The 13,498-nt window shown below is 41.3% G+C and overlaps 1 protein-coding gene across 1 annotated transcript in view; it reads right to left on the bottom strand.

Annotated features, from left to right (window-relative positions):
- Window positions 1-11,569, bottom strand: part of LOC119723812 (nitric oxide synthase, brain-like) — a 160,540-nt gene extending 148,971 nt beyond the window's left edge. The window contains exon 1 of the mRNA XM_038194687.1: window positions 11,301-11,569. Coding sequence (XP_038050615.1) covers window positions 11,301-11,522 — 222 coding nt within the window. The 5' untranslated portion in view covers window positions 11,523-11,569. The remainder of the gene's footprint in view (window positions 1-11,300) is intronic.
- Between the last annotated feature and the right edge of the window lie 1,929 nt (window positions 11,570-13,498).

Raw genomic sequence — 13,498 nt, 5'->3', positions numbered from 1 at the left:
TTCTCTCCAAGAGCAGCTGATCTAGCATTATCAGCCAAATATTATGTGTTTGAATTCTACAAACTAAGATTACGTTTTTAAAACTTTTGCAGATTGTTATCCAGCCTTCCATACCTACTGATAATAATAAATGAGTTTTCAAAAATTGGTTACTTTGATTGGTCAAGCGATGTTGCTGCATATGCATAGGGATGGTGTTGCATAATATATGCATCGATTAGTACGTGCGCGTACACGCGAAGGGGGGGGGGGGTGCTCATGGGCGTCGCCAGGATTTTTTCTAGAGGGGGGCAAAAAAATTTTTTGCCAAAAAATGCTTGTATTTCTCAACACATTCTCGATTTATTAGTTTTAGAGGGGGGCAGGGACATTTTGCCCCCCCCCCAACTCATTAAATTTACACCACTTTGTCTTCGCGCCTCTTTTTCTTTTCTTTTTTTCCCTTTTTTTTCTTCCTTTTTTCCCTTTTTTTTGGCTTTTCCAGGGGGGGGGGGCAAGTGCCCCCCTTGCCCCCCCCCCTCGCGACGCCCATGGGGGTGCTGATGGCAGATTGATCAATTCGGAATTGCTAACTTTAGCACCACATGTACGCACATGCTCTGCATGTAATACATGCACACACAGGCATAAGTATAATACGCGTGTTGTACAATGCACATACAGTGTATGCGCATTGTTATACGGCACTGAAGTGGAACCCGTGCTGAATTGTATCTGGAAAGATGTAAACTAAGTGATTTTTCTGAATTTTTTTCGGGATACCGACTTCGAGCAATTCTGACTTGAGTCAAGTCTACCAACTAACCGGTCTCGGGCTCGGCGAGTCGGTCATTTGGCAACCTCGTGCCCCGTGGGTACGATCTTGCAGCGCCATGTTATTTCCCATCATGCCTTGCGCGATCGTAAGGAACGAGCACGCGCCCCCGGAGTCGAGGCTGGTCATTTGGGCCAGGATCCAGTAAGCGCGAGAAGTCACTTGCGAGGTAAATCGAAAGGCTGTCGCGCTTGCACGAGTAAGCGCAGGGGAAGTAATCGAACGCATTCTTTGCAACGATCTCCACGCAACGATCGACCAATAAGAAAACGACTTTTAAGGTCAGCTTAGGCTATTAGCATAATTAGCACCGCCCCAAAACCCCACATGGACGATTGAACCAAGGCGTTCGTCTGGATCCAAATGATTTGCATAAAAAAGTGGCCGCATGAGGTAGCTGTTCGCGCTGTATTTTTAACGCACTGCATAGCGAGGATATCCCGCCGATCGTTTACCGTGTACGGACGAACAATGACACCTTGACCAAGGCTAGGTTCACATTGAGAGCGTTTGTATCAAATTAAGCAGTTTGTCATTTTCCAAGCAAGCATTCGACTCCTTGCTATACAATTCAGCTCAGTCAAAGGCCCAAACAGAAATGAGAAATGTTTAAAAGAAGACGGAAAAGGGAACGGGGACGTTCTAATGAAAGCAATGATTCCTGTACAAAGTGTAATTTATCATTCGGGCTGCCAAAACTGTTCTATTAGTGGGGTTAAGTTATTCATACAGCAATAACGACTAGTTTTACAAACTCATTTAAAATGGAATGCTAAATATCGGTCAATATCAACATGTTAAAATAGTATAGGTTTCCTGGCTATTTTAAAAGATTTTTCATTCAAATTCACCAACTCTAACATTCAATTTCTTCCACGAAAAATTTCACACGCTTTCACACGCTTTTACCAAAACCAATTCAGTCATTTCCCGTTTAATTATAAAGTTTGGTCACCCTATTTAGTCACTGGGTCGAGAATATTCGTCATTACAGATCAAATTCGTCTAAGCTGTTGGCGAATGGCAGCATTCTTCGTCTTACATATATCAATAAGACGAATTTAATTTCTGAATAACAATGTCTAGCTAGTCGAAACGAAATCGAATACTCTGGGACGAAAACGTGTGCTCATTGTTTGAATTTGCTTGAACTGAATTGGAAATTGTCTGACAAAAGACGAAATTAAACTTGGAATTGCACTTCAGCGATGTTGATGGACCGTTTGAATATAGAAACGGTGAATTCGAATGATACAAGTTTTAAAATAGCCGGGAAAACCTATACTAAAGGCTATTGATTATTCACAGTTTATGAATTAAAATAATGTCCGTAAGGTACTCGCGTACATAAGGCTTATAGGCCTATCTGTCTCAAAGTAAAGAAAACCAACAACAAATGAGCAGCGTGCACGTGGGTGGTTGGAAATGATACTTAATCTTTCATAATCCTACATCGAAGCTAAACCAGGTGTCTTTTTTCTCTACGTGTACTTTGTGCACTGTTCAGAAATAAACTCACTCTATAGGGGAAAACTACTGCATATAGAAACTTCTAAAAACGTACCCATGTAAAACTGCCCAAACGTGATATGAGGTTCGAAGTTCACTTTAAATCCCACAATGGTTGCCAGGCGCGGATCCAGAAGGGGGGGGGGTTTCACCCCCTGCTCTGTAATTTTTTTCCATAGAAATTCATCAAAAAATGCTAACCCACCCCCCCCCCCTGCTCTGACACCCCAAAACAATTATACCGGTATTACTATATGCCTTTGTACAAAATACATACAGAGCCTGCCGGGTGACGGTGGTATTTGTACACTATTGTGAAATATAGTGTTATTAATCGCCGGATTTTAACAGCGCCCCCATTGAAAGTATATGGTTCGAGCCCCCCTCCCCCCTATTGCTTTTACGAAACCAACCGTCGGGGAAAAAAACTGTCTACATTTCAGCATTGATTTGTTGATGACCCCCCCCCTGCAAAAATTCCTGGATCCGCCCCTGGTTGTCTTTTGACAGTGACGTAAATTCGTGTCGGCGAATGGAGGGGAGCCGGGGATGCCCCTGTCGTGGAAATACGACAGGGGGTACTGGACAACTCATGACACTACACTGAAAAATTTCCTGGGTTAATTTTACCCGCAAGTTAAGAAAGGGTGAAAACTGAACCTACCCAAAATTGGGTTGTTCTATAACCAATTGTTGGGGCTCCAATTTCTGTTAAATTCAACCAAAACTTGCGGTCATACAAGACTAAATTTAATTTGGTCTTGTATGACTTCAACTTTTGGTTGAATTTAGCAGAAATTTTAACCCAAACAATTGGTTACAGAACAACCCAATTTTGGGTACTTGCAGTTTTCATCCTTTCTTGGGTAAAATTAACCCAAGCAATTTCTCAGTGTAGGGGCGAGAATTATTATACAAAGTTCCTCAATAATTCTCCAAAATAGTAAGAAATCTATGGTTATTACAAAGTTGCTGGTCGTTTTTTGGTTATACATTACTGGTCGCATTTTGTTACAATTGTAACAAAATCATCCCGGAAATATCCAATAGTCCAGCGGATATGTGAAAAAATTGTGCACTTTTGCATAAAAGCGTGAAACTTGGCACAGATGTTTATATTCATGCGAGAAAATGTTTTAGATGTGGAGCCATCGCAAATTTACCCTTTTAGGGGCGTGGCATCCATTTTAAAAAAGGGGGGCGGGACTTGTCGTGCCCGCAGTAAAAATGGTTTTTCCCACTTGCTACAAAAGCAGGAAACTTCACAAAGACATAATTATATAGATTATTAGTGTTTTCCAGATTCGGAGCCACCACAAAAGTACCTTTTTAGGGGCGTGGCAGCCATTAAAAGAAAAGGGGGGGGTTTAATTATTATGCCCACTTTGGAAAACATTGTGCCCATATTTCATGAACGAATAAAACGTCCCACAGACGTTTATATTCATGAGAAAAAAAATTCCAGATGTGGAGCCATCTCGAACACACCCTTTTAGGGGCGTGGCAACCATATAGGGGGAAAAAAGGGGGGCGGAGTTTTCATTATGCCCACCCTGGAAATATTGTTCCCACACTCATAGAGAAATGGAACTTTCCACAAACATTGACATTCATGAGAAAACAAATTCCAGATGTGGAGCCATCTCGAACACACCCTTTTAGGGGCGTGGCAACCATATAAGGAAATAAAGGGGGGGGGGCGGGGTTTTCATTATGCCCACCCTGGAAATATTGTTCCCACATTCATAGAGAAATGGAACTTTCCACAGACATTGACATTCATGAGAAAAACAATTCCAGATGTGGAGCCATCGCGACCACACCCTTTTAGGGGCGTGGCAGCCATATTGAAAAAAGGGGGGCGGGGTTCTCATTATGCCCAACATGGGAAAAAATGTGCCCACATCTCATAAAAGAATAAAGCTAATTCCCACAGATATTAATATTCAAGAGAAAAAAAAAGTCACACGTGAAGCCATCGTAAACACACCCTTTTAGGGGCGTGGCAGCCATAGTAAAATGGGGGGGGTAGTCATGATGCCCCTATAAAAGAAAGTTCTTATGTAGAGCCACAGCAAATTCATCCTTTTAGAGGTGTGAGGGGCCTACTCACTGTGCCCACAACTGCAATTTTTATATTTTGTTGTTGATTTCTTATAATGTTGATTGGCCCATAACCTATATTATTTGGTAATACAATGACTTATCCCAAAGAGCATGGGTAAGTACCGGTAGGCTAACCCGTGTTATATTGTTCAATGTGTGTACTTGCACCTATATTATCATGCACATCTAAATTCCAGAGTGATTTCATAATTACAAATACACAGCACACAATGGCAGCCCTAAACTCTAACATTTAACATTAAAGGGCCATGGAAATCTTTTTTTTAGGGGGGGGGAGTGTAAAATCCCCCTACCCCTTACCCGTTGCGCTGCATTGACAGCAGATTGGGTAACAACACGATGTACTCGCCTCACAAAGTGGTGGACACGTCCACTATGACTTCACATTCAATGAATCTGTGTACCCCCACCACACAACACCTCTGTTCTCTTAAAAATGGTATATCAAGCTCTTATGAGTGATTTTTTTTACCCCGACCAAATCCATTAAAAAAAATTATACGTTATACAGGTGCGACACTGCATATGCCTTTTGGTCTGTCAGAAAAAAAGGCAGGGGAAACAATGTATTTGAAGAAGTAACACTAGTCTTTCCAGGACTAACTGAGGTACCCCAGTTTATACCCCTAATTCAGATATTGATGCAGTTGAAAGGTTATCAATAATTCTACAGACAAAAGAACCAGTAACTGGGTTAATATGGATGAGGCAAGAATGCATAGTGTAAGAAAACAAAGGGTTTGTCAACAGTAAATTCCAACTATAAAGGCGGCCCTACTCCAACACATTAAACAGCTATCTGAGGTGGATTTTATTTTATTATATGAAACGCGGTCAAAATTTTCCACGTTGTGCATATTGAGTACCCCCCCCCTTTTAAAAATGGATGCCGCACCTCTAAAAGGGTAGGTTTGTGATGGCCTCACATTAAAAAAAAAAATTTTTATGAATGTATTGTCCGAGTGGAATTTAATCCATTTATGAAAGGTAGGCACAACTTTCTTTTATAGGGGCATCATGACTACCCCCCCCCCATTTTATTATGGCTGCCACGCCCCTGAGTATTAATGTCTGTGGAAATCAGCTTCATTCGTTTATGAGATGTGGGCACTTTTTTCCCATGTTATGCATAATGAGAACCCCGCCCCCCTTTTTTCAATATGGCTGCCACGCCCCTAAAAGGGTGTGTTCGCAATGGCTCTACATCTGGAATTGTTTTTATCATGAATGTCAATGTCTGTGAAAAGTTCCATTTCTCTATGAATGTGGGAACAATATTTCCAGGGTGGGCATAATGAAAACCCCGCCCCCCCTTTTTCTGATATGGTTGCCACGCCCCTAAAAGGGTGTGTTCGAGATGGCTCCACATCTGGAATTTGTTTTCTCATGAATGTCAATGTTTGTGGAAAGTTCCATTTCTCTATGAGTGTGGGAACAATATTTCCAGGGTGGGCATAATGAAAACCCCGCCCCCCTTTTTTCCCCCTATATGGTTGCCACGCCCCTAAAAGGGTGTGTTCGAGATGGCTCCACATCTGGAATTTTTTTTCTCATGAATATAAACGTCTGTGGGACGTTTTATTCGTTCATGAAATATGGGCACAATGTTTTCCAAAGTGGGCATAATAATTAAACCCCCCCTTTTCTTTTAATGGCTGCCACGCCCCTAAAAAAGGTACTTTTGTGGTGGCTCCGAATCTGGAAAACACTAATAATCTATATAATTATGTCTTTGTGAAGTTTCCTGCTTTTGTAACAAGTGGGAAAAACCATTTTTACTGCGGGCACGACAAGTCCCGCCCCCCTTTTTTAAAATGGATGCCACGCCCCTAAAAGGGTAAATTTGCGATGGCTCCACATCTAAAACATTTTCTCGCATGAATATAAACATCTGTGCCAAGTTTCACGCTTTTATGCAAAAGTGCACAATTCATCGATATTTTGTCACATATCCGCTGGACTACAAGTCGCGCGCTTTAAACGTCTATCATGCACACGTACGTACGAATGTAACTATAAGACCTTTAATCAAAGGTATATCACGCAACCATTCGGACGTTTGTTGGACCCCACGTTTTTAATTCGCATTGAACACGCCGGACGAGTTGGCAAACGGTCGAGTTGGTTTGAGTCGAGTCGGCAAACTGTCGAGTTGACTGTAATAAACCGTAAAGCCTCCCTTGCCCCCAACTGTCTCAACTAAAGTAAGTATATGGGAAATCTGAGCAAGGAGAGCAGTAGCCAGCATAGAAGTGACCGTAATTGTACGCGCTTTTGATGCAATAGGCTATCTGACAGAGAATTTACTTTAAATAAATCAACAGGGAAAAAATGTAAATGCAAATTTGTAATAACAACTTACATTGTGAAAGTAATTGTGCAACTTAGTGCAAAATCATTTGTGTAATACACAAATGCTGCGAAATTAATTCACAACACTTGATGTACAATATGTAAAAATCAACGAAATGTCTACCGACGCTATTGGGCGCTGTTGCCATAACTTTTGATGTAAAATTGCAGTTTGTTTGTACAGCGTACATTTTCAGAGACAACTGAGCCTATAGAGCGTTATCATTAAAAGGAAAGAGACCTGATTATGTTATTTTGAGAGTTGAGACAACATTTGACTGAGACAATTTTGTTTCCTAGAGTCGTTATCTGAAATAAATCTTTTGGAGACCATTGCCAAATCCAGTTTGCCCATTTTTTAAATGTTATGTTGTGTTTTTTTTTGTTGGGGGGGGGGTTGTTATGAGGGATTTTTTTTTTTTATTTACGATCAAATATATTAGGCATTGTGAGTCTTTCCGTTTTTACATTGGACCAAATTTGTAATAAAAAGTTCTTGACAACGACCTATGCACACGATCATTCAATGTATACAGAATTAGTTTTAAAAAAAACACCTATAAGGCCAAACAAAAAATAAGTCGGTCTCCGGTCAGCGCGCGCGTCGATTTTAATCAATCTTTTTCCCCCAAAAATGTTCCGCGGTAGCTCCAACAGCGCCCTCTATTGCCGCACCTCCTCATTTTTTTTTTTTGCCAAAGAGCACCAAGGAATGGGAAATTGCACCAAGGCAAATGATCGAGAGCACCAAGGCAAATTATGGAGGACACCAATATACATGAGGACACCAAAAAAGCAAAATAGTACCCCACCTTGTCTGTACATTCCAAGCTTGAAGAAAAAAAGAAAAAAAAGCAAAAAAAAAAAAAAACCGCGTCGCCGCGTCAATTCAGGAACTTTGGTGACCAGAGACCGAATTTTTTTTTTGCCTAACCGTGCCTCTTAAAAACTCGCACGATGGTGATATTGTGTCACTTTTGTCACAGAAAATGCCCTTCTACTTGAGTTTTCCAGCCATTGTCGATGTCACAAGGCCGACTGAAAATCGGACACCTATTATTGGCACAGCAAATTTACTCTCCCCGGTAGCGCACAAGTCGGATTTAGTCCTAAAAAGATGCATCTTGCAAGATGATCCAACCCTTGTCCGCACCCTATACCGCATTTCAGAATAATTATTTGAGGGGCTCAAAAAAAAAATCAGGTCCTGTATAATGTACTATAAAGGACAACTATCTATGGTGTACTATAAAGGACACTTATCTGTTATCGTCGTGCGTGTGGCGAGCTCCGTCGTGCCTGTGAGCAGGTCCGTCGTGTTTGTGGAGAGGTCCGTCTTGTTTGTGAGCAGAGCGTCGTGCGTGTGAGTAAAACCGTCGTGCCTGTTAGCAGGTCCGTCGTGCGTGTGGGGAGGTCCGTCGTGTTTGTGAGTAAAACCGTCGTGCCTGTGAGTAAAACCGTCGTGCCTGTGAGCAGGTCCGTCGTGTTTGTGGAAAGGTCCGTCGTGTTTGTGAGCAGAGCGTCGTGCGTGATGTGGGGAGCTCCGTCGTATTTGTGAGTAAAACCGTCGTGCCTGTGAGTAAAACCGTCGTGCCTGTGAGTAAAACCGTCGTGCCTGTGAGTAAAACCGTCGTGCCTGTGAGTAAAGTTTTACTCACAGGCACGACGGTTTTACTCACAAACACGACGGACCTCCCCACACGCACGACGGACCTGCTCACAGGCACGACGGTTTTACTCACACGCACGACGCTCTGCTCACAAACACGACGGACCTCTCAACAAACACGACGGACCTGCTCACAGGCACGACGGAGCTACCCACACGCACGACGATAACAGATAAGTGTCCTTGATAGTACACCATACACAACGTCTACAACTTGTGAATGACTACTGCATGGACCACGTGCCCGCCCGTCGTCCGTGAACGGGACCTGGCGTCAAGCGAGCGCAGATCAAACCTTCTTTGTCATTCATTGAACGGTCTCCCTCATGTCTTAATATCGAATACATACAACGCAGCGGGGTATATCTAACCGAAGGAACAGCCCATGTGTACTGCTTTGTTGCAACGCCGGGATTGGGTGTCAGACAGAAAGTGTGATATACGCTGTGAACATAATAGTCTTATACCCTTCCACTATACTTTGTGATAAACGAAACTCTAATGCCGCAGCGAGCACAGGCTTACAAGTACTTATCTGCAGAAAATTGTTGTTTTTAGGGAATAATAGGTTTAAATAATGAGAAAGTACACTTTGAAGAAAAAAAAAAAATAGAAAACAAATATTTGAAGATTATGAGAGTGTACATGTACGTTTATCGTTCTGTTTCAGTGTAACTTGAACTTGTGAGTCTTGTTTAAACAAAATACCTGTTTTGTCCACGGATTTTGTTTCTCGATTTTTTTTTACAGATAAGAATAAAAAAAATAATGGAATAAAAATACACCTTTACAATGAATTCGTTCAAGAATTATTACTAGGAGGTATACACAATGTATTCAACAAGTTTCTATGCAGCTCGTATATATTGGAATTCATTTTCTAATTTCCTTCACTATTACAGCGTTTTAATTTGTAAGAGCTTATTAATCTCTAATAACAATAATATCAATATAAAAAAACAACAGATTGCAACGAACCTCCATAATTATGACTTGACGTGAAGAGCTCCGCGCGCGCGCATGCGCATATGACATAAGTCACTATCAGCCACAGAGAAATTGAAATTGTTCGTTTCACGAAGTGACCTATCTGGATAGGTCGCCGTTCGCGCGCATGAAATATGAAATTAAATTTTCACGAAGTGACTTATGGATTTGGCGCCTATTTTTCACCTGGTAATGATGAGTTTTTGCCTTAGAAACAATTTAAAATCATAATTCAACTATCCAACTTTATTGTAATATAAAAACTGAGTCAATAAAAATTAGTGTTGTGGGTGAAAGTGTGGATACAAAATAGGCCCAACTTCAAACGCGTTTTTCTCGAAATGACAAAAACTGAGATAGGTCAGATCGTGGTACGATCGACGAGTTATTGTAAAAAAAGTGAACATCGATAATATTGAGATGGACCAACCTTTTTTTTAAATCCTTATAGAGCCTGCAGCAATCCAATGCATGCCATTTAAAACCAAGGGCGGATCCAGAACACACATATTGTTTTCTTTTTTGGGGGGGGGGGCCAAAAAATGTTGGTCCCCCAATCTAAAAGTGGGGTTCGGGGCCCGCTTCAGGGCCCCGATTTTTTGTTGGATTCTAGATGCTCTGTGATGCGATCTGAGGCAATTTTTCTGACTACTTTGACCAATTTGTGTTTAGGAAAAGATGGTGGTGTACGTAGTGCCTGCCTTTATTGTGACGTCACTAAAAAAAGTTTTTTTAAAATGATGTTATTTTTTTTTGGGGGGGGGGGGGCATGGCTCCCGTTGTCCCCCCCCCCCCCCCCCCCCCTGCATCCGCCCTTGTTTAAAGCCGACAAGACAAGTAAGCTGCCACCAATAATAAAAACAACAATGTCCAACAATCCCGGGACATACCGTTATTTCGTTTTACCGTTTTGCATTTCCTCAAAACAAAAACAGTAAACAAACCATTGACCGTTTTGTCGTTTTACAGTTTTGTAAAACGGTCAAACGGTATTAAGATAAATACGGTTTCTCTGTTTTATAAGTTTAATAAAATTCATTACAGCATAACGATCAACTATTTTTGTTTTACAGTTTTACACAAATAACTTTGAAACACAGCAAAACGGTCAGTATTGAATACAGACTGTTTTTTTTTATTTCAGTGTAACAGTTAACAGTCCGTAGTGCATTTTGTGCATGGCGGTGGGCAAGGGGGTGGAGGGGGACCATGCCGTGCACGAAGTAATGCGTGGTGTGATTCCTGGCGTGACCCTGAGCCCATCCACTGCGATTCAGTTGGTGGGGCTTAAAGAGTTACAAGCAAAAATGGCGCTGGGAAATTTCAAGGAGGAAATTTCACAAGGGATAGGGATGGTATTAACGTATGAAGAAGTTACAGATTATGTTAAGGAAATTGGAGTTCGGCGCGGCTCTTCAAAGTTCAATAGCTAATATTCGCAAATTCTGTCGTGCGAGCGACATAAATGTAAGGAGGGCAATTTGCCAGGCAGTGACTCGATCCCAAGGACACAATAACATTCCAAGGTGCATTGCTTAATTGCCAAACCTTAATAGTCGACAAGACTATTGACCATTTTGTCATTGTCATGTTTTTGTAAAACAACACTCAAAAAGGAAAGCAACTATAACCGTTTATCGCTTTTTACAATAAAAAGGTAGGCCTAATTGTTTTTTTTTTTTTTGACTTTATACCGTTTGACCGTTTTACAAAATATTGTAAAACGAGAAAACAGTCAATGGTTCGTTTACTGTTTTTGTTTTTGAGGAAATCCAAAACGGTAAAACGAAATAACGGTATGTCCCGGGATTCCAACACAGACTGCAACCTTTGTATACTGACCTCGGTGGACTTATGGAGATTGTCCACGGATTGCTGTCCTGTGGCGTAGTTGTTCAGTCTCGTTGCCGTGGAAATCGTCTGACGGCATGTGTTGGGTCTCCGGACGGACGGCACTCCGTTGATACCGATGATCGTGGGGGAACCCCTCGTCTCCCCGGCCCTCCCTGCCGTGATACTAGCATTAGCATCTTTCCCGTTCTGGTGGGGTTTTTCATTGCTCATGTTTACCACCGCTCAACCTTGCCTCTACCTTAAATGAATCTTCTGTACGAAATTGCAGGATTTATAGTGGTTTGACGCTAAGGCCAAAAAAAAAAGTCTACGGTTTCTGGTATGCGCGCGCGTCGCCGTAGCCATGCATTTAGGCAAAATGAAAAAGTTTATTTTTCAATGAAAGATGATGTCTCGAAACCGCCAAACTCACTGGTTTGACTGGAATCCTGCTGCTGCACAATTTTAACGTGTTTTTAGATTGGGTTATGGTCGAGAATAAGCTTTATATGGCCTCTCTGGACTCCCATATATTTGCACTAAGTTTAGTCGGGCACCATTTGCAGTCATCAGCCGACATTTGAAGCAAAAAAAAAACAGGTAAAAAAAAAAAAAGCCGCGTCGCCGCACCACTTTTTGGGCAAGCCCCATACCAGAAACCGGAGACTTTTATTTTTGGCCTAAGGGATTGTACAATAGTGAAACCTTGACATATAAACGCCCCCTTTACGTACTCGATAGGAATCTCTGGAGCAAGACGACTACGGCATTATAAATCACTGGAGCGCGACAACCATTCCTAACGACTCATAGCTAATTGAGCCCCATTGAATACTCAAGTGTTCACAAGGTCTGCATACAAAGGCCACTTTTTTTCGATCGCCACGCGGTCTGGTTCGCCGAATTTTATAAAACCTCACAGACATGTAGACAGGTGTACCCTATCGAAAAAACTTCCCCGATCCATATTTTGTTTGGGAATGTACGGAGGCCCGTTCGTGCCAGAATTTAGAAGTGAAAACATATTTTTATTGCGAAATAACGCAATAGTTTTGCGAAATAACGCAATACTATTGCGAAATAACGCAATAGTATTGGGAATAACGCAATAGTATTGCGAAATAACGCAATACTTATTGCGAAATAACGCAATAGTTATTGCGAAATAACGCAATAGGCCTACTTATTGCGAAATAACGCAGTACTTATTGCGAAATAACGCAATAGTTTTGCGAAATAACGCGATAGTATTGCGAAATAACGCAATAGTTTTTGTTAAATAAATCCAATGTTTTTTTAGAAAAAATGCATGAGTCCGAATGGTTGAACCTATAGGCCTACTTCGGCCTACTTTAGGCCTACTAATAGGTAAATTCTCACGTCATATTTTCTGACAGATAAAGTTTTTATGGTGTATAAAACCCATCCTGCATGGCGGATCCTGGATTTGTAAAGGGGGTTAGCGGAGGACAAGACAGTAATAAATAGGACCAAAGACCTAAAGCAGTGACTAGAGATTGTATGACGAGATTGTTATTTCACGAATCTTAGGGAACATTAGGATTTTCTACGCAGTTGGCATTTTTCCAGACGGAAGATGATGGTTAATCATCCCAACCATCCCCATAACCCACCACTGCCTAATGACCCCCATAAAACACGTTTTAGCTTTAAGAACAAATGGAGACTTAAAAGTACAGTTCTTTTTTAAAACCTTTTTAAAATTCGTTCTTCAAAAACACTTTTCTAATTCATTTCAGTATACGGCTTTAGTGATTCTTGATGCAAGGCATCGTTTTATCAGTTAAAATTGAATGGACCGGTTATGTATTTTTGGGAGGGACTTATTGCGGGGAAAACATTTTAAAGTTGGAAAATCATTCTTATGTAATTATCATTCGTTTAAATGTATTAGTTTTCTTCAGCGTGGTGGAATATTGAGCGTATTATTGATGCATCCCCCCCAACCCAAACAACCATTCCTCAAAACGTATCATTATATCAGTACAATTTCCCCTGCATTGTTACAATGCGAATGTACTGTTGATGCACCATTAAATGCAAGTGATTATTAACATTCTAAAGTTTGTTTCCTTCAGGTGCATTGGTAAAAACGCAGTACTTGTAGTTGCGAGGGAATCATTCAGTTCTCTTCTGTCAGCACGCGTTTGTGCTTGGTGGCAATTTTGAGTCGGTTGTGTTTAAAA

This window comes from Patiria miniata, unplaced genomic scaffold (genome assembly GCF_015706575.1).
Source record: "Patiria miniata isolate m_02_andy unplaced genomic scaffold, ASM1570657v1 HiC_scaffold_17, whole genome shotgun sequence".
In the NCBI taxonomy this organism is placed as follows: Eukaryota; Metazoa; Echinodermata; class Asteroidea; order Valvatida; family Asterinidae; genus Patiria; species Patiria miniata.
This window is presented reverse-complemented; position numbering and strand designations above follow the sequence as displayed.